Here is a 23,249-nt window from a genome sequence, read left to right as displayed (position 1 = left end):
TTTCCTTCACATTTTGAAGAAATATGAGTTCACAATTTAAACTCTGGAATTATCACCTAAAATTATTAACCTTCACTGTAGCTAACCTGTAATTGAACAAAATGTCTCAGTAGTTGAAAAATGAGCTTCTGTGATACTGCATTAATTCCCAGAAAATGCACCATTTCCTTCTGATGGGACACCAAAATGTTGGATGATGAAACCACTCGAAATGACCCATCTAATTTCCTTTTACAACCTCCACCAGTGAATTGGGTTTTTTATTATTAATGTAGCTTTTACTGCTCTCTGCTCCCAATGCTCCCCAGCACAGCCAAACAGAATCAATCATGTTCACACATCCTGTGTCCTATTTCGAATTGATTTGCATGTGATCAAACATCAGAACTCCCACTGGCCTTGCAAGTGTTGTGTAAAATGCTAAATAAATAAATCTTTAAGAAAGTGTGTTTTTTTAATATTATTATTTATTTATTTATTTATTTTATAGTAGGGCACACATGCAAATCAAACTAGTTAATGCTGTGTATAGTTTCAAATTGCAACTTGAAGACCAGAGTTTCCTGTCTGTCTGTGGACAAACATGAGTTGGTCAAGCTCAGTGAAGTTGTCGTTCATGAGGAAACTCAATAACAGTGAGTCAGGAAGAATAACAACAGTGCAATACTGGAATAGTTACTGTATGTCATAACTAAATTAGTGATTTGTAAATGGAAGATCATGTCCTCTATGGAGGACCAAACCTGCAGAAAAATAAGAATTTTCAGCTGACTGGAACTTCTTAATTATTATTTTGTGAAGCTCAACAACGTTTTGCTGTACATCACAGCTATATTCCTTGGTCTTACCCATTGTTATGAATGACTATTGGCCTATGTGTTACTTCATATTTATATCCCTATGAAACAGGAAGTCATCATTGAACAATTTCCTGTTCCTAGTCACCCAGGTGGACTAAAAGTTTGTTTTTTTTAAATATCAGTGGGAATATACTTCAAATATATTTTAATCATATGAATTCATAGGGGTACCAATAATTGTTGCACACCTGTATTTAACAAAGATTTTTTTTGATAAACCTGTGTTGTGTCTGCAATTGTTTGATATCCATGAAAGCAGAGTATTTTTGTGAACTTTTTTAACAAAAGATCAAAAGGTTAAACAATAAAGAAAATTTTCACAGCCTTCTTTGCTCATATTTACCAAGGGTGCCAATATTAGTGGAGAGCATTATGTTCAACTGCACAAAAGAAACGCTGATCAAACAAGGTTTTAACAAAGCCTGCTAACCAAGCCAGAGTCATAATGCACAGGGTAGAATATTTTTACATACTAATCACACATGAAAGTGAGGAGAGCAAGTCCAGAGATGTGATTCAGTAGTATGCTTGTTATTTACCACCACTATTTACAGAGCTTTTTTTCCTTTTGGGCCAGCCATGCTTTAGCATCTAATTTTGTATGGGCAGGCTGATTGTAGATGAGGATGTGATTTATGACAGCACTTCTGAGCCTAATAAGTTGCACTCTGTTTGTGTGGCAAATTTTGCATTCTACATCAGGAATCATTTAAATTCTGGCAGAGCTTTGGGCAGATCCTGGGATTACAATTTGGTTTCTGCTCAGGCATGTCCTACAATAGGACACAACATTAAGTTCCAGGCAATAAAAAACGTTCCAATTAAATGCAGGGTCAAGCAATGCTTTTTGCTGCGCGTTGACATATCCCACAACGTGCAGATAATGTCCTTCTCTGTGACTTTGGAAAAAATAAAATAAATAAAAACATAATGCAATTTAACTGGAAACAGAATTGTCATATGAAACGTCAGGGAGGGGGAGGCATCTTGGGAGGTGTGCACACGTACTGATTAGGATGAAAAATGGTGCTGGTATTTAAACAAGAGTGCAAACTGTCATGTATCAGGTGCAGGAAAATTGGTATTTGGACATACAGCTCAGGATGTGATGCAAGAAGCTCAAAGTAAACATCACTATTAAGGTCATCAATATGCCAATGCCCATCGGATCTCACTAAAATACAAATGAGAAATGGGAAAAAAGAGGAAAAAAACATGTTTATAGCCAGAGTCAGGAACAACAGCAGTGGCAGAGTGATATAGTGGGACATGGAAACTCATGTGTTTTCAGGCAGGCAAAGGGTCTACTAGAATGTTCTGAAATAAACACCAATTTTTCAGTGAGATAAGCTGTGCAGTCACAGACCATTGGTCCATCAGAAGCATTAAATATTCAGTTTAGACCAGAATTAAATGAAAGAGGACATTTGACTCATCATGTGAAACTAAGACAATTAAAGCTTTTAGTGAAATGTGCTGGATGACAGCTATTCTAAACACAACACATGGCTAATCACAGTGACAGCATTAAGAAAACTCTATCAGCATAGAGTCAGAAACATAATCATGTTGATTTTCAACACAGCCACTGACAGTGATTATGCATAGTAGGATATAAACTGACCTAATCTTTCATATTGATTTGTGATTTCAGTGCTTGCAGAACTTGCATGTTATTTTTGATAGTTCACTTTAGGCTCTTTATGAACCATCAATAGACTATCCTGAAACAGCCTTGAAACTAATTCTGAACAACATGTCAAATTATCTTTATCTATCTTTCCACAATATAAAGTGTATCACTAAATCCCCCTGAACTGAATGCAAAATCCTGATAGGGCTAGGAACCAGCTGATATAGATCTGTCTATAGATGATCGACTCTTTATCAAGGTCTATATACTGGGCCAACCAAATAAAGTGAAGTTGATAGTCTATAGAATGTGTATAGATTTTCTACTAAACATCTACAACCAAAAAATGTTTGGGCTAGCTGATGACAGTCACCTGACAGTTTGTTATTTTGGTGACTGGTATAGTACAAATTGTGGCAGTAAGATGATGTTGGACTGGTCAGATTAAAATGATCAGAAATGTAATAAATCTGGTCATCTAAATTATTTTTAAGTAAAATATTCCTATTCCTCAGGTAAGCAATGTGGTGGCATCATAAGATATGATAACATATGATCATATGATGCAAGTTTACAAAATAACGTTTACAGTTTACGATTCTATATTTTATAATTCACACACACACACACACACACACACACACACACACACACACACACACTGGGACAACCTGGTCCTCACGAGAGACCTTTAGACATTGTTCCACAGACTCATTCCCATGAACAAAATTAACATGCAACACCTTATGGTGAGCCTACCAAGCTGGAGGTCCATCCTGCCATAAAACACATTGTGTCTCTCCCATTTGATATTCTGGTCATTATACATTACACAAAGAGACTCAGGGGTATAAAAACATGTAGCAGAGATACGATCCCATCTGCATCCCATGCTGGCGACTCAGTCCATTGACTTTATAAGCTCTCTTTATTTTTACTTTCTGTATATTGTGAATTTGTGCTTTGGATAATAAACCCATTTATTACTGTATCCCTAAATACTGAGTAGTTCTTCTGAAAGAAAGTATAATTCATTAAGAGTGCATGATTTGTATGATTTATATGGTAAGTTTGAGTGCGTTAGACGTGCTTGAAAGCAACCTCTGACAAGCTATTATAATAGGCTAATACTTGCAAGTTTAAATAAAAACCTCTGACAAGTAAGTCGGAAAGGCCTAGGCTTGCATGTTAATAGAAACCTCTGCACTAATAGAAAAATTGAACACGGATATATTATATTACTAGCACTGACTAAAAGATTATTCTTTGGAATCAGGTTACCTAGCAAATTGGAGTCAGATAATTACAGTATCTCACAAAAGTGAGTACACCCTCACATTTTTGTAAATATTTGATTATACCTTTTCATGTGACAACACTTAAGAAACGACACCAGTATGAGGGAGTGTGAGAGCGATGACGCCAAATTTAACACACCTGCTCCCCATTTACACCTGAGACCTTGTAACACTAACAAGTCACAAGGGGAGAGAAAATGGCTAATTGGGCCCAATTTGAACATTTTCACTTAGGGGTGAACTCACTTTTGTTGCCAGCGGTTTAGACATTAATGGATGTCTGTTGAGTTTTTTGAGGGGACAGCAAATTTACACTGTTACATAAGCTGTACACTCACTACTTTACATTGTAGCAAAATGTCATTTCTTCAGTGTTGTCACATTAAAAGATATAATTAATATTTACAAAAACGTGAGGGGTGTACTCACTTTTGTGAGATACTGTAAGTTAAGAGTTATTATAAATTGGAGTCTTCAATTAAATGTATCGTAGTCAGATATTTAAGTCATACAGTTAAAACATGCATTTAAGCTTCAGCTTCAGTAATTTCAGTCCTTGATCATAAGAGAGCAGTAGACTAAGATAGCTTTTTTTTCAATCCTACACTGGACAGTGCCTTGAGTGGATTTTTCAACTAAGATGTTAACAAAGTTTACTCTGCCTGTGTGAAAGAATTATCACTTATATATAACACTTACTTACTAATAATTACTTATGAATGCTACTTATGTTTAGGATGAACTATGTGAGATGGTAATAAGTCGACCACATCTAACCTCAAAAGAAACACCAACACATTTGCTACAACTCCTTGTAAAATACATTCACAAAACACATTGATGCCACTGTGTTAGTCATTCACCCCATTATCTTAATGCGTGCTCATCTAATGCATCCTGAAATACTTTACCGTTAAATGAGCCTTACGCATATTAAAATGCAGCAGCATAATTTATTATGGAAAAATGCACTTATTAGATTTCTATTTAAATTTTAGACAGAGCTAAATTGAACCCACTGGTACCAGATCTCAACCAAGGGACTAGAATTAATTAATGAATTAAGAGGTAAATTGTAAAAGGCAGTGGTAAGGCTATTTTTCATTAATGCTTCCTTTAACTGTGAAGTCCTGCATAGCAATGAAATCAGATGCTCTGGCCCCTTTGCTGCCACTGCTGCTTGGGTATAATGGCAGTTACCATGTACAGTGAGCGATAGCATTCATATCTGTAATTCTGTTATATATCCACTCAGCTATGAGCTTCTCCAGTGACTCTAAAGCTCACAAGGGTTTAGCTGCACTACCACAGCTAAACACAAACTGCACAACAAAACTCACTTACATTTACAATGGGGCTTGACCCACTATAGAGGTTAACCAAAAACTGCCTGCAAGTTAAGCAGATTAGCTAATGCTGAGGTGGCAATAAGAGTAACACACTTCAACCAGCATTTGAACTCAGTAATGCAGGGTTGATTTTATTGCTGTTGTTGATTTAAAACTCAGAGCACATAAATAATTGTGTACTTTAGGAAAATAAGCAGTTTTGTTTTAAAGAAAATAGAGACATTAGATATTCATAGAATGTGAGCAAATATATCTTAAAATGTCTTAAAAATTAAAATGTCAACTTGTGGAGGGCATCTCTAAAAATCCATAAAGCACTGAATCAGTTTATGCATTTGCATAATATGGGACCCTGATAAATTAAAAGCTAACCTTTGTGCAGCACATAAATAACATATGCATTTTCTTTATTCTGATCATCTATTCTTGTCCTGGTTTATATAATCTTTATACTGGTCCTTTCAGTTCCCATAGGTTAGCATGGTAATACAGTGCTTTTAAACATACATACAATATTGTAAGGGTCTATTTAATATATATAATTTTTAATAAGATGGTGATCATATGGCACAACTAAGATGACCATTACATGTGTCAGGCGGGTTCTATCAATAACCACAAGGGGCATTGAAAATCACCTGGATAATGAATTCCACAATGTCATAAGGAACCAACCCACTTTATGACTGACTGGAAAGGTGTTCAAATAAACCCCACACTTATGCCAGGGTAAAGTTACCTCTGTAAAACTCGAAGAAGGTTCATGGTTATGCCCATTTAGCAGCACAACCTTAGAGTGTTATGCATCTACATAATGCCCATGAAGCAGAGATGGCAATTGTAGAGTGGCATGTCACAATGTAGGTCATCGTGTTGATGTCTTCACCCAGTGGGCCAGTCTCTGTATAGACATTGGAGCACCCCAGATATTTCCTCCATGACAGACAAACAGTTGATCTGGTGATCAGATGGCAGCCATTCACTCCACAAAGTACCATAGGGCATGTACTGGCCATAACAGGGAATGATCTGCAGGTTCACCCTCATGAAGGCCCCAAGATCAATAAGTTGCCTAACAAAATTGAGTGATATTACCTGGGGAAGAAAACCTGGCTCACTCAAGCTCACTCCATAATCATCGGTCATCTAGTGCGCACATGGTGGTCTTAGTGCCAAGGCATGCAGTTCCCTCACTCTTTTTGCTTTTGTGATTGCTACCCAATGGCAGTCTTTAGAGAGACCGTTTCAATTTGGCATACAGCATGGGCTCATAAGGAGCAGCCTTAAAGGGCTCTAGAACAAGAGGGAGATCAATTCCCAGGCTTTAGGAGAAGAGGCAAATCAAAGCACCTTGCCTCCAGCAAGACACCATCAATGGTGCTGTGATGCATTACAATGGCCATCGCATACATCTTGAGCATAGTCCCTGCATTAAAGCTAGTACTCTAGGAACCAGGCAGCACACTGGATCCAATGGATGGGGTGCACACCACCTGAGAAAATAAAAGCCCTGTGTATTGGGTCTCTTGAATTTATGAGTGTTTCCTAGACTGTTAGGTCAAAGTAATCAACTTAACTTTCACTCCAAATGGCCAAACCAGGAAGTAGATAGGTGGCCATAATGTGGCTGATAATCGCTCTGTCCATTTGGGACAACAAATCGCTCTGTCCATATGGGACAACAGATCTTCTCAGGGAGCAAGTGGTGTTCTTACCACAAGTAGTAGAAAGAAGCAGTAGAAACAAAGGCTTTGATGACTTCTTTTTAGCCACAAACAAGACCCTGTCACCTAACTGGTGAATTATCTTGAATCAGTGCTAGAGGTAGAGACTGTCAGCTCACTGTAAGCCTTGAAAAATCCCCAAGTCACTGCAACCAAAGATAATAGGACAGGATAAGAGTGTATGGTCAGCTTTAGAAGACAGGTTACCTGTAGCTCAGACTAGTTCTATAGTGCTACGGAGATAGTTCTATAAGTTTTACACAAGGTCTGACATGTGTACAAGGTAAGAAGAAGAAAGAGAAAGATGGCTGTATCACAAGTGTATTTATTGCAAATACTATATCATATCTTCACTACATAACCTTGTTGTGCAAGGTATCCATGTGATGTGAGCACACTTCAGTCTCATTGTAAAGAACATGATGTGTTATAAATGTGTCATGATGTGTCATGATGTGTTATAAATAAGAATGTCTTTATCTTTACTCTGGAATGAGTCAATTAGTGTGAACTTTAGGGAGTGCATGCACACTAAGTTTTCTCAGTGGGGGGAAAAATGTATAGAGTTTTTATAAAATTGTATAAAGCTGGCTTTGTAGTTCCAAAGCTTTTTAGTTCCCTTCATTATTCATTTTAATGTGAAAAAAATAAAATCCTTTGACTCTCCCATTCCTGTCATTGCTATATGACATTAATAGCTGCCTAGAGCCAAAGTATATTTGTTCACTTTAATATAATACTTTTGTCTGAGAGATAATGACTTGGTTTTACATGTGCATTAATCCTTTCACCAGACAGGGTTAGTTACAAAAACTACAGCATGTAGATTCTCAGTAATACAGTTCAAACAAAATCAATATAACTGGGATGAAAAACACAGTGTATATCACAGGTAGGGCTGAATCTGTGCTATGAATGTACATGTGTTAGACAGTTGAGCAAAATATCTTGAAAACTGTTAGAGTCCTATGTGCCTGTGTTTGCAAAAAACAAGAAGGATGAGTAGCACTAATTATAGAGAAACCGATATCTAAATAAGGGAAATTTAGCTGTGAGAAGACAGCAACAACAATGCTATTTGCCTTTATTATTCCCATGACAATTGAGTACACAATGGAGTTGTCCAGCAGTTTTATCAAGTGCTTGCAGAAACAAAGGCCAAAACTCTACCTTGTAATTTGTCATTTAATGACAGTAAACAAAAAACAAAACAAAACAAAACAAAACAAAAAACACAAACAAACAGACACTAATGAAGAATTCACATTGTGTGTGTGTGTGTGTGTGTGTGTGTGTGTGTGTGTGAGAGAGAGAGAGAGAGAGAGAGAGAGAGAGAGAGAGAGAGAGAGAGAGAGAATCTGGTTAATAATTATGTCAATAGAATATCCTTACAAGGGGTGTAACCAAATAAAAATACATTCTTCAAAATGACAGATAATGTGTTCCTAACAAATACAAAGACAGATATGAATAGCAGGCATATTGTTTGTTTTTGTTTTTTTATAGAGCACTTGTCAGAAAGGGTCATCACAGGGCATCTAGTTGAGAATAAAGGTGTGCATAGGGACTGGGATCCCATAGGATGCAACAAAAATGTTATTTGAGTAGGAGGTTTTTACTTTCATGCAGACACGTGCACAAGCTCAGACATGAAGCTTAGAGGACAAACAAAGACCACCGTGCATTATGCATTTCCAGCATTTAATTATGGTGTGCTGACAGTGCTGACCAGTGTTTTCCAATGTTTCTGGGAGCATTATCATAGGGTTCATATTTAATTAAGAAAAACCTTTCTCATTTAGGCCAGGCCCTTATGGATTAGTGGTACACCTCTAACTGCTACAAGGATAGCAAGACAAGTGTGTGTGTGTGTGTGTGTGTGTGTGTGTGTGTGTGTGTGTGTGTGTGTGTGTGTGTGTGTGTCTGTGTGTGTGTGTGTGTGTGATGAGTTAGTAAGCTGACAGATACAGTATGCTCTAGGAGAGTAGGTCATTCACTGTGCTGAGAGTGAGAGAAGTCTCATTTAGACAAAACTAACAGATGTGCACAAGCCTCCAGATGCCCTTTCTTCTCCTCAGTCTCTTTGCTTTAAGGCACTTACCTACATACACAAGCAAACAGTACACACACAGAGTACACCTCCCTTGTTCATAAACAAACAGAGAGATGGCTAGGCACTAGAAGGTGGATCTGTACAGAATGTTGTGGCAGTGAAGCTGAAATCCCCTACAAAGCTCTTAAATTCCTGTAAGGTCCTTCAGTCTGTCCCACCGGTACCCAATCACACTCCAACAGATGAAGGGATTTCACACATTCCTAGCCAGAGTGGGACAGAATTGACTTTTGTATTGGATCAGTTGAGATGCACACCCACACATACTGTACACACATACAAACACAATCCCATGCCCTTGCAACCTATCACAGAACCTTTCTTCTAATTTTTTTTCCCTCAGTTGCTGTTGTGGTTCCACCTTGGCCATGATCTCTGATCATTCAGTTAGCAAGCTGCACATATGACTCGCTTCTACTGTATAAATGTGCTATACTGGAAGTAACGTTATAATCATTTGTCACAGCTATGAGTGGATTTGGTCTGAATTTGCATTGTCAAATACTCAGCGGTTTATTTAACAGCAGAAATCTGTCACAATATATACATTAGTGATAAATATATAAGTTTATCACTATCATTAGCTAATTACCTTGCTGGCTAGGTTGGTGCGCAGTTTCTGTGGCAGTTTCTACAAGTCGAGGTCACTTAGCATCCATCTAACCAACCTAGCTAAAAAAAAAAATTATAATAAATAAAATAATAAACTAAAATAAATAGACTGTTTGAAGCTGCTAATTGTTGGGTCAACTCCGTCCATGGACGCAGTTTCCCAGAACACACTGCGGCTGACAGACATGGCCACCCCGGACTACGCTTTCCCAGAATCCATCACCATTAACACGTTCGTAATCCCCAGATTTTTGTTTACACTTACCTGTTCTCAATCACACACAAATAAAAAGACTCTCACTCGCAAACACATTGCAAAGTAAACACTCAGTTGGTTTGCTGCTTCTGACAGTTACCAAGCCGTATATTCCAGTGATTGTTGTTCTGGTTTGTCGACTTTGTTAGCGTCTTGGTTTTCAAGTTTTTGTCGTAGCCTTGTTTAGCCTGTTTATGCCTCACCTGTCCTATGTCTGTTTGTTTTTTTTATTCGGAACTTGCCTAACATTTTTTAAATTGTCTGCCTGCATTTTATTAAAATAACTGCTCAATTCTAACTTTTCAGCCTCCCTTTATACGACACCAAACCCATTTTGTGAGATCAAATTGACCTGATACACAGCACTCCCTAAATAATTTATTATACACAGATTAGCCATAACCTTAAAACCACCTGCCTAATATTGTGTAGGTCCCCTTTGTGCCATCAAAACAGCTCTGACACATTGAGGCATGGACTCAACAAGACCTCTGAAGGTGTGCTGTAGTATCTGGCACCAAAACATTGGCAGCAAATCCTTTAGGTGGGGCCTTCATGGATGGGAATTGTTTGTCCAGCACATCCCACAGATGTTAACTTGGATTGAGATCTAGTGAATTTGGAGGCCAAGTCAACACCTTAAACTCTTTGTCATATTCCTTAAACCATTCCTGAACAAGTTTTGCAGTGTGGTAGGGCTCATTATCCTACTAAATGATTCTGCTGCCATTAGGGAATACCGTTGTCATTCACTAATGGGAATGTACTTGGTCTGCAACAATGTTTAGGTAGGTGGTATGTGTCAAAGTAACATCCACATGAATGCCAGGAACATTGCCCAGAGCATCACATTTCCTCCGCCAGATTGCCTTCTTCCCATAGTGCATCCTGGTGCCACCTCTTCCCCAGGTAAGCATTTACTGCGTAAATGACTGTTCACCTATATGTACGGTTTTCAAGCACTTACAGTTAATTAAAAACCCTTTGCAACACCTGCTTTCAGGGTCAAAACAAAATGAATAACTAACGGTGCATTCAATAAACCTTTCTAAGTGATTAATGTAAATTAATCTGTAAAAATACAGTAACTCGTGAATTTATATCGAACACAATTTCAATACGTTGGGCTTGACTATTATGCCTTCATTTTGCCTTCTCTTAACTATGAGCATGGCTCCTGGGGGCATAAACAGCTACTCAGATGACTAATTGTAGAGTGGACATGTCTGGTTGTGCACCGTTAACATTCACACTCATCTAAAACATGAACGCAGACTGCAGATGGTAACACTGTAAAGAAAAATCTTCCAGTATTCCACAGTGAAACAGAAGCAAGATAAAAGCCACTCTATAGCTGGGAAAATATAGTGTATGGACCAAATGGTATTTGTGTTTGTTGTACATTAGTGCTTCATAAATAAAATAGGAACAATGTGTTTTGGTATAGAAAAATAAAATAAAATTGAGAATAGGATTATGTAAGTGGGTTATGTACAATGTATTACGTTTGAAATGTTGTAAATGTTTCTGAGTTTGTTTGCTCTGCTTGGCTATGCTCTACTGTTGTGGGCTGTTCCGTTTACATCACGTGTAACAGAGATTTATGTGACGCAGCAGTTTTAGTATAGCAGGAGTACATGGAGCAACAGTTTTTTGACCATTGTGCACTATACTGAGCTTACAGTGGTGCTTGAAAGTTTGTAAACCCTTTAGAATTTTATGTATTTCTGCATAAATCTTAACTAAACATCATCAGATTTTCACACAAGTCCTAAAAGTAGACAGCAAGAACCCTATTAAACAAATGTGCAAAAATCTCATACTTGGTCATTTATTTATTGAGAAAAATTATCCAATATTACATATCTGTGAGTGGCAAAAGTATGTGAACGATCGCTTTCAGTATCTGGTGTGACCCCCTTGTGCAGCAATAACTAGTTTCTAGTTTCTGGTAACTGTTGATCTGTCCTGAATTTTAGCCAATTTCTCAGTAATATTGGATCATTTTCCTTAATAAATAAATCCATCCATCCATTTTCTATACCACTTATCCTACAGGGTCACAGGGAACCTGTAGCCTATCGTAGAGAGCATCGGGCACAAGGCTGGGTACATCCTGGATTGGGTACCAATCCGTCGCAGGGCACAATCACATACACATTCACACACCCATTCATACACTACGGACACTTTGGACATGGCAATCAGCCTACCATGTATGTCTTTGGACTGGTGGAGGAAACTGGAGTGCCCGGAGGAAGCCCCCGCAGCACAGGGAGAAAATGCAAACTCCACACACACCGGGCCATGGCAGGAATCAAACCCCCAACCATGGAGTTGTGAGGCAAACGTACTAACCCCTAAGCCACTGTGTGCCCCCTAATAAATAACTGACAAAGTATAATATTTTTGTCTCATTTGTTTAATTGGGTTCTCGAAGTCTACTTTTAGGTTTTCAATTGTATGAAAATCTGATGATGTTTTAGCTCATCTTTATGCAGCTATACAGAGGGGGAAATAAGTATTGAACACTTCAACATTTTTTTCAGTAAATATATTTCCAATGAGGTTATTAATATGAAATTTTCACCAGACATCAGTAAGAAATCTGCAAATATAAAGAATTAACAACAATAAAGTCCATAAATGCAGTTATGTGTAATAAAGTGGAATGACAATGAAAATTCACAAACTTTTCAGCACCACTGTAAGTTCTTTGCAGTTCATTATACGCTTAGCTATAACGTTCTTATTTTATGCGCATGCAGCTCTTTGTCATGTAATATATTATTTTATAGGAATAAATGAACCTGTAAGCACCATCATCTGTCTGTTTATTGAGTGGAGATTCAAGCCAAAAACACAGTATACTTTTAGTTATTTAGACAAAGGGTCTTCAATCTTGTCCACAAAGGACCGGTGTGGCTACAGGCTTTCATTATATCCAGGCAGGAGTTAAACGTTTCGTCTTGTTTAATCATTTTATCTTGGGCTCCGATCAACTATAAAGTGTGCCTCCTATTTGGCTGGAATGAAAACCTGCAGCCACACCAGCTCTTTGGGGATAGGATTAAATATCCCTTCTCTAGACCTCAAAAAAGGATTACTTTTGCTAATTTATTTCAAAACAACACTTCATACTTTTAAAAAAATGTATAGTTTCATTCAAACTTGTGGACATTCACAAGAGAAGTTAGTTCCTTGTTTCACTTTTGTTATAGCAGCTATAAACAAGCATTCCCTCCCCTCACAAGTCTTTCATTTGTTTCTCTCCCTGAAGTTAATAAGACAAAAAAAAATAAAAAACACAGCATAGTTTTTTATGTCACTGATAAACCTGAAAGCACAACCTCCTCTGTCCCAAAGACTCTCTCCTGACAGAAAACCTACTGACTGTTACAAAGTTTTGACTTTCAAAAATGTTAAATAAACATCTTTAACAGAAAGTTTTAACATATCAATGATTAGACATTATTAGGTTATTATCTGTTTATCATTACTTTTAAATTGTGCTCTGCATTTGCCATACAAGATCCTATGAACAAGCTTTTACTAGAGAAACAATGGCATATTAGAATGATTCTTGCTGTTCGAATTACCACCAGCTCTACACTCAGAACCAGTTACCAGTCAGAATCAAGAATTCAACAGTCCTGTCGTATAAATGCTCATATTCCTGTCTAAGAGTAAGCTGTGTAAACTCATTATATTGCTTTGAATTATAGAACTGGGGTTAATTTCCACCTTGTTCAACATGTACTTCATTTAAAATGTTCAATGACAAATTAGTTCAGAAATACTAATTCTATGCAACATTGCACCTTGAATAAACTGTGCTTCTTTATAAATTTGTGAATATGTCCATTGTGTTTAATCACAAACCCAATCAAAGTGGAGGCCATGACTTTCAAAAGTGGCATGAGTGCATGAATTGCTATCTGGTCTCCTTCTCCCTTTAGTTGTTGATTCACTCAGACCATTAAAGAAGGCAACCTCATCTGTTCCACAAATTTATTTCAGTGCAACTGATGTAACCTCTGCCATTGTGCAGCAAGCAAGCATGTGCTATAGTTCTTAGTGCATTAGTTTCTTACCCCAGAGGCTTTTCTAGTCGACTGGCTGGAGATCCCACTATCTCACCCAGAGTGCAGAAAGTCTGACCCAGGAAGTCCTGCAGAGGTTTGGCATGAAAAGAAAAAAAAAAAAAAAAACAGGACCGGAGGCCGAATCCGGAACACGGGAAATGGAGTGGAGAGAGAGCACACTGAGTCAGAGCAGTGTTTTACCAAGAAATGGGTTGTACAGCTAATAAAGTCAAGGAAGGCATCCACGTACGTTCAATTCGGAGGGCTTCCAGAAGGGAGAACGGGCAGGCACCATCATTAGCAACAAAAACAGAGTACATCATGTAACAGAAAGGATGAAAATGAGAGAAAAAATAAAAAATAAAAATAAACAAGGCTGCTATAGTCAGGTATAAGAGATGGTGGAAAGAAAAGAGAGAGTGAAAGCAGGAGAGAGAAAGAGAGATAGAACGAGGAGTGGGGGTGAACCACCGCCCTCGATAAGCTTTTTACACACATTAATGTGAATACCAAATCATATATCTTAATCTGAAATAAAAATGGAAATGAACATGTTTTGGTGATATGCAAACCAGTGGCAGAGGTTAAATAAATCATTAACTAATACCCTGGGGTGAAAAATAACAAACTATCAAAGCTTCCACTTCTGAAATGTTATTAAAGTGCCCCAATTTTAATACAGAGTTTAAAAGTCTTAGACTTAAGTGTTATACTTAATTAATCCTTTTCCACCTTTTTCTGGCAAAGCAAAATAAAAACATTTTATTAAAACAAACTCTGAAAGCTTTGATAAGGGCATCGAAATATGGAAGATTTCATTTCCTATAGAAATGAACTTGCACATTATGTGTGTATCATGGGCACACATAAATTATGCTAACCACACATTAAAAATGAATTGCCATGAGTAGAGAATAGCTGGTTAATAGTGTTGAGCAGATGTTACTTCATTAGTTAATAGACACTGATCCAAAAAAACATTCATCTTTGTGCACACAGCAGTGTTATTATGATTTAAAAGCACATTTCACCATGTTGATGAGTGAGTCTCATTTGCATAAAACCAAAGTTAAAATGGATGCATACATGTTAAAATAGATGTGGTCAGTATTTGAAGCACAAAGGGGATTAAATGCACTCTGAGTCCATGTTTGCCAACAAGTACATGCACATGCAGAAGTATCTCATAAACTTACATGCTTGGCCAGGTCAGGACTTTTGGAATCAATGTCATATCTGAAATCAGGGAGTTAAAAACATCGCTTTCAAATATAGATTACTAACATCCTGATGTACTGTGATTTTTCACTGTACTATTTGACTAAATGATTCACAGAGGACACCATATGCAAATATGAAGCCTGTACATGCCGTTTGTTGGTTAAGAGTGAATATTAAATGTCCAATATATATATATATTAAAAGTATGGGGGGGGGGGCATTATGACTCTTTATGATCTGTTTGAACCATCCTAATATGAAAATCCATCATGTTAAAACACGTCCCATGTTTGAATATCAACTCACATTCAGTGAAAATACATTCAAAGCTAGCATTCTGCACTTTACCATTATAGAAGTATAAAACAATTTGCTGGAGAACAAAACATTTAATATTTAAATTATCGAATAACTTACGAACTCAAGGTATTAGCTGTAATATTTATTTTAGCTATTACTTGTACCTCGCTAATGACAGGATAGCTAGTCAATCATAGAGATGAGTCTGAGTGAGATGCAAGGGTCTCTGAGGCCCCTGACAGCTGCATATGCTTATAATTAATACTTAATGACAGGAGCCACAGAATCATAGTGTGGAGAAGTGTGATATCTACAGATCTATTCTAATGCCCTCACTCAGGCTCTCAAAGTCCTCTTATTAAGCCATTATATTAGTCACTGAATCCCTGCGAGATGAGCATTAATAACTCACAATATTAAAAAGTTGAGTCATATTCACTAGCGCAAGAGGTCACACAGCCCTGACCATATGTGCCTTGTTAAGAAAAATTGTCTCCCAAGAGCCCTAGTGTGATTCAGAGGCAAGTCTCTGAGGTTAGCAATTATATCTCACACCTCTGGTCATGTGTATGTGCTTTGCTCCTTCAACTGAGAAAGAGCTATTTAGGGAAAAGAAAGTGAGATGGACGGATGGGTGAGATTGGGAATGAGTGTCAATGTCTTTTGCTGAACATTTTGGTGAGAAGAATGAGAATTTTTATAAGGATTTTTATCACTTCTTTTATCAATCTGACTTGCACGTATACACATGACTATCTGGGTATATAACAGGGGGCACCCAAAAATTCCTGGAATTCAAATGTGGCATTCATTGAAGTGCTTAGGCGTCTATGGGAAAGCACTGGAAAAAATGTCTGGAGAAGATGGTACACCCAGAACTGAATCTTGCACCATGACAATGCTCCTGCACACACTGTGTTGTCAACCAAGGAATTTTTAACCTGAAACAATGTGGTTATCACTTCACATCCACTATATTCAATAGATCCTGCTCTTTGCGTCTTCTTTTTGTTCCTGAAATTTATAAAAGAGACTGAATGGGAAAAGATTTGCCACCATAGAAGAAATCCAGAAAAATGGGAGAAACGCTGGGACAAATGTATCACATCACAGGGAGAGTACTTTGAAGGGGATTAAATGAGAAATGCTGTAAGTTTTATAACACTAGTTTTTTCAATTCCAGGAATTTTCGGGTTCCCCTTGTATGCATTAATAATGACCAAGAGCAATAACAGGAAAGAAAGAAAAAAAGAAAGAAAGAAAGAAAGAAAGAACGAGTCTATTCCTCTGTGTAAAGATCAAAGAGATTAGCTTACATGTCAAAACGCAGATTTTGCTTCTCCTCAAAAAAATAGTCCAGAATGTACTTCCTCACAAAATCTGGGTTGAGTGTGTTGTCAATCACTTCTGTCCTCCCAAACTATGAGAGAGAGAGAGAGAGAGAGAGAGAGAGAGAGAGAGAGAGAGAGAGAGAGAGAGCGAGAGAGAGCGCAGGGATGTGGGCATCATGGCATTGGTTAAAATCTCACAAGAAGAGGCGCTAGACACATCTCTATTTTCCACTCCATCTTTTATGGTACTATTGACACAGAGAAGTCCTCAGCAAATGGAGAAGCATTAGATATGCAAATACAGATATGAATAGGAGGCGCACTATGCTTTTTTTTAAAGAAATGTTTACAGGGCATCTGATTGAGAATAGAATGCTTCATGACACATAAAAATTTGTGAGAGCAAGAGGTTTTTACCAGAGGCATTAGCTGGAATGTTAATGATCCCGGGGTGCGCCCCGATTCTTCTCCACCAAAAAAACTTCTAAATAGACTGTTTCCAAGCATTTTTGTCTTGCATGTGAGGTCTAATTGCTTAAACGTGAAAATTGGACAAAAAGTTGGATTTATCATAAAACACTTTTTGCAGGACTACCAAACAGATAAAATATAACACTTTTTGGCTATCTAAAATGAGACTAGGTTAGTTTGGTGTCACTAGCCAAGTGGAGGCACAACTAAGCTATCAATGTATGGGTTTAGCTGCCACAGTGTCATGCGAAGTACGTTAGCTGTGTTGGTGAGCACTCGCTATTAGCATATACAGTAACCTCTGAAACTATTGGAATGGCACCGCCAATTTATTTATTTTATTTGTTGTTCCAGAAGTTTTTTGGCTCATCTCTGTATTTCTTTGCAAACTCCAACCTGGCTTTCTGATTCTTACTGCTGATGAGTGCTTTGCATCTTGTGGTATGGCTTCTTTATTTCTGCTCTCGAAGTCTTCTTTGAATGGTGGATTGTGATACTGTCACCCTTGCCCTGTGTCGGTTGCTGGTGATGTCACTGACTGCTGTTTTGGGGATTTTAGATTTTACAGCTCTCATAATGTTTCTGTCATCAGCTGTTGTTGTTTTCCTTGGCCGAGCAATTTGGTGTCTGTTGCTCAGTATACCAGTGGTTTCTTACTTTTTCAGGACATTCCAAATTGTAGGGCTATGCCCAATGTTTGTGCAATGCCTATGATTGATTTCTCCTCTTTTCTCAGCTTCAAAATGGTATGCTTTTCTCCAATAGCCAGCACTCTGATCTTCATGTTGGCTTATCCTTTTTAACAAATGCAGTCTTAACAGGTGAAACTGACGAATGTCAATCTCCAGAGCTATTTACTGTTTAGAATTTCAATCTAACAGGACACATCTGGGTAGCAAGAAAGATCTGTCGGTCACAGGTTCCAATATTTTTGCTCAGCTACAAATTGGGTAGTCTCATACACAATGTGCTATGTTCTATGCAATTTAACACATCTACATGTAAATACCAGGAAATGAAAGCTGAAATTCTAAACTCTCTTCACATGTTAATCTTTTGATCTCAACCCCAAATGTCTTTAGTCTAATGCAAAAAATTTATTGGCCTAGCTGTTCCAATAGATTCAGAGGGGACAGTATCAAACCACAAAGTTCTCTGCAAAAGTTCTGCATGTGTTAGTTGTTGTATATTAACACCCCTTGCTAATGAAGTTCACGCACAGAATGAATGCTCTAATATTTCTGACACACTGTGTTCTCAGCTTTATTCTGGACTCACACCTGTGACAAAACATATGCTCTACTGTGAAACTTTCCGCCTACTTTGCCACCTGGACAAGCAAACAGTGCAACAGCTTGGAGAACATATTCAGGGTGTTTGTCATATCTACATTGTACAACAGTCACTGTGTAGCAGCACCAGCAAATGCGAGGCACCTCAGAATGCCACATCTAAAGCCAACCCTTCAGTCCTTCAGGCTACAAAGGACTCTCTGCTGTTATTAGAACACAACAGCTTGCCACAGCTCAGAGCACTAAACTCTATGATCTCTGTCTGCAGGGAAAGTGAGAAAGAGAGCAACAGTAGAGGGTGTGCTGCTCCCCCCGCAGAAGCTTCTTGCCAAAAGGTGGCAATTCATTCCCTCGTCTAATTGTGTTTACCATGAATAATTAAATTTAAAGAGCAGCTTTTCAGATCTGCATAAATAAAATATCTCTCACAAGTGTTAGAGTACAGTGACAGTGTGAACTTCTAGTCAAAGGTTTTCGATTGTGTTGAGGAGTAGAGTTGAAAATGGAACGCTGATGCTGCAAGGTCTGACGGGAACCTAATGATATGCTTGTTACGTTGCAGATTATGAGGCAGCTCTGAGCTATTCATTAGGATCTTCTGGATAAGTTCTACTCTGTAAACTATGAGCTAAGTCAATATGGTTTGATATATGCTAATAGTGTTTCTCATTTATTATTTATTCAGCCTATAATGAAGCACTCTTCAACTGCTTAATATATAACACATCGCCTGAGCTTAGTTTGATTACCATTTAATTTGTGCCATGATTTGCAACAGGTTCAGAATTTCTGTTTATATATACAGTATCTCACAAATGTGAGTACACCCCTCACATTTTTGTAAATATTTGATTATATCTTTTCATGTGACAACACTGAAGAAATGACACTTTGCTACAATGTAAAGTAGTGAGTGTACAGCCTGTATAACAGTGTAAATTTGCTGTCCCCTCAAAATAAATCAACACACAACCATTAATGTCTAAACCACTGGCAACAAAAGGGAGTACACCCCTAAGTGAAAATGTCCAAATTGGGCCCAAAGTGTCAATATTTTGTGTGGCCACCATTATTTTCCAGCACTGCCTTAACCCTCTTGCACATGGAGTTCACCAGAGCTTCACAGGCCACTGGAGTCCTCTTCCACTCCTCCATGACGACATCACGGAGCTGGTGGATGTTAGAGACCCTGTGCTCCTCCACCTTCCGTTTGAGGATGCCCCACAGATGCTCAATAGGGTTTAGGTATAGAGACATGCTTAAAACAGACTTGTAAATAAAGTTGTTGTTGTTGTTTTTTTTTTTTTAACAGTGTAATTTAAATTGGTTTAACCATACTATTATGTTATGGGTCAATTTGAGCCATTTCCACATTTGAGATGTCTGAAATACTGGTTAATCTCTCCTTTTCTCTTATAATTTTTTTTAACTTTCCTCATTTAGGGTCATGAACTTATATGCAAATATTTCTTTTTATGGCTTGTCTCGGGCAAGCCATAATAAAGGTTTACTGTTCTTTGCTGTTTTTGTGTGTATTTAAACTGTGGAAGTCATTTTGACCCAAAGTATAAAATTTGCTATTTCACTCAAATCTTACCTAGAATTATTAGATATTCCTTAATATAGAAACTCTGTCTTAACGCAATTATAATATGCTATTCTGATCATTCTTCCATGAGTGCAATATAAAACTCATGATAGACATATTGTACTACACACCCCTGTAAAATAGCAGGTTTTGTGATAAATCATGACAGATATTTTACACCTGTAATGTGATATAGCAACCAACCAAATTCAAGTGAAAACAAATAGTAACGTGTTAGGGAAGAAAAAGAAAAAAACACCCCTTAACTAATACTTAGTTGTTGTTTTTTTGCTTGCAATAAAGCACTCTTGTTTATTGATGATGTGACTTCAGAATTCATCCTGCTACTTCTATCAGCAGTGTATAGAGCAATACTTTCTTCAGTTCAGTCAAATGGTGCAAAACTGACAGGATGGTGCTTCACAGTACAGATGGATAATGACCTAAAACGTATTGCAAAAGCAACCCAAGAGCTTCTTAGGGCAAAGAAAAGGAATGTTCTTAAATGGCCAAGCCAGTCACCTGATCTCAACCCATTTGAGCATGCTTTTCACTTACTGAACACAAAACCGACAGCAGGAAGACACACAAACAAGGTGCAACTAAAGGTGGCTGTAGTAAAGGCCTGGCAAACCATCTCAAGGGAGGAAACTCAGCATTTGGCAGTAAATGATTGCAAAGGATTTGCATTAAAGTCTTAAAAGTAGCCCTAATATTTATAATTATGATAATTTGTTTAATTACTTTTGAGCCTGTGAAACTGGAGGTACAACGTAAAAAAATGGCTGTAATTCCTAAACAGTTTTTGTTAAACCCCTTAACTTCAAGCTGAAAGTATACACTTCGATCACAGCTTGATTGATTCATTTCAAATCCAAAGTGGTGGTGTACACAGGCAAAATGACAAAACTTGTGTCAATGTCCAAACACTTATGGACCAGAGTGTATCTTGGTTACATTTTCTCACGTCACAAAATTATGACACATGCATAGTTACAGCCTATAAAAATCCAAGACTATTTGCTCCTCTTCAACTCAAAATGTCGTAATGGCATCAATACTATAGTGCAGTTCCTGTAGGGGCTAAGTTACATATACTAAATCTTGCAACCATTAGGTGAAATGTAAGAAACACAATCCTGCTCATTTGAATGGACTAACTATACTGCAAACCTGGCATCAGCCTCCTGCTGTGGTGGATATTTTCAGTGCAAGTGCAATTTCACATTTTGTCAGGACACAAACTATAGTGCTGATATGTATGATTTCCTGCTTAGAGAAATCTAAATACATAATGGAGTAATAATGGGGTAATAATTTCAACACATTCTTTGGTGTTCTTTTGCAATATTCCAGAGCAGGACGTTTCTTCTTGGCATCACTATAATGCTATAAATTCAGTGTTACCCACACTAAAGTTTTACTAAATCTGATGTAGATACACAGAATCCAATAAACACAAAGTCTGAGGATGCCTCAAGATTGATTGGACAGTTATAGCCTAGGACATACGGCTGAGTTAAGATATGATGTTCAATATTTCACATTTAGGGTCTGATATTAGTTATGTAATGTTTGTTATGTAATATTATTGCTGTTCATTGGAGCTGAATATAAAAAGGGGGGGGGCGCAAATGAGAAATGAAAGCAATATTATTGCAATAGGATAATTTGCAAACTACTAAATTAAAAGCATTTCTGATATAGTGGTAGAAAATATGAGAAGAGAAAAGAACAAAACATAAGGAAGATTGGAGAACATCTGGTCTGTCAGGCAGTCTGTGGTTCACACAGTTTTAATCGTTAGTGTTGGAGTAGCAGAAGAGATATAAAACTGTGATAGTGGATGAAAATATTGGACTATGTGGGCTGTGGACATGTCTTCCTGTCTCTGAGCTAGAGCAGCGTAATTAAGGAGTTTCAGTGCCACAGAGGGAACGCTGACAGTATTTACTTCTGCCTGGACAAACCTCCTTTCACCCTAAGAGGGAAACCTAGCTTTATCATTCCCACACAGCTTAAAAGCTCTTACTGCTATCACATAACCACCTCTTGCATTGCAGACACAGTAAACCAAAGTATACAAGGTTGATCTGAGAAAGCAACTTGTTTCGCATTGTGTCAAATTGCCTCCTTATAAAAAGTCACACTTCCATCTCTGAAAAGAATCATGCTGTCTGTAGGGTCTTTCGTTAACAATACTGTTATCTGATATGGTAGGATTTAATTAAGATTATATTCCATGGATTATGAGCACACATAAAATGGTTAAGACAAATGCATATGCTTATCATTGCAATAGATTCCTACCCAATTTACATTCTCATATTCAGTGGCTAATTTTTGCTTAGCCATCAACTTGGCTGAACTGGATTCCCCACAGGAAATGTGTTGGCTAAAGGTCAATTGATTTTAATGCTAATCACTATCAGAATGTGTACATTCATCTCAACAGTCAATCACTGGTGCAGGGCTGAGGGTTAAGACATTAATATTCAGCAGTGAAATCAATGGTAGTTGATGGACATATGTATGATGGTCACGTCTGGAGAGAAAGAGAGCAACAAAGGAAGGTAGACTAACGTCTAATGGAGACTGCATGACTTCATGAAATCAAAATCTCAGTACACTCTCGGGATCTCTCAGCCCACTTATGAGCATGCATTCCCTTTGAGCCACAAGCATGGCTCAACTTGACCCACCATCCCTCAAAGCAAAACTAAGACAGGCATAAAGACTATTCTCTGTCCTTGCACACAGGTGGTGGAATAAACTTGGAATGGTTTGAGCAGCTGAGTCACTGACTGTCTTTAATGAAAGACTAAAGATCCACCAATTCACTCAACATTTAAGCAATAATAAAACTCACCTTTGTTTATGTTGCTGTACTAACTCCATACCAGCTCCTCTCTAACAGGAGTTTAGCTTAATGGCATTCCTAGAGCCTGTCTTATCTGTACTAAGGCATATCTGCCTTATCCTTCTGAATCACCAATTCCCAGAATATCCAGTCCAAAACCACACCCATATCAATAGTTTCCTTTAACTACAATTGCTCAAGATCTCCTGCATTCTGATTGTTTACTCATTGGAGTACAGTCTAATGGTATTTGGAT

General features: G+C 37.7%; 1 protein-coding gene across 1 annotated transcript in view; it reads right to left on the bottom strand.

Annotated features, from left to right (window-relative positions):
* Positions 1-23,249, bottom strand: part of cpne5a (copine Va) — a 98,987-nt gene that overhangs the window by 51,585 nt on the left and 24,153 nt on the right. The window contains exons 4-7 of the mRNA XM_017467157.3: positions 16,768-16,871; positions 15,127-15,166; positions 14,181-14,195; positions 13,940-14,016 (exon numbers count right to left, since the gene is read on the bottom strand). Of these exons, the coding sequence (XP_017322646.1) occupies positions 13,940-14,016; positions 14,181-14,195; positions 15,127-15,166; positions 16,768-16,871 (236 nt within the window). The remainder of the gene's footprint in view (positions 1-13,939; positions 14,017-14,180; positions 14,196-15,126; positions 15,167-16,767; positions 16,872-23,249) is intronic.

This window comes from Ictalurus punctatus, chromosome 5 (assembly GCF_001660625.3).
Source record: "Ictalurus punctatus breed USDA103 chromosome 5, Coco_2.0, whole genome shotgun sequence".
Classification (NCBI taxonomy): domain Eukaryota; kingdom Metazoa; phylum Chordata; class Actinopteri; order Siluriformes; family Ictaluridae; genus Ictalurus; species Ictalurus punctatus.
Note: the sequence above shows the minus strand (reverse complement) of the source record. Positions and strands in the feature narration are given on the sequence as shown.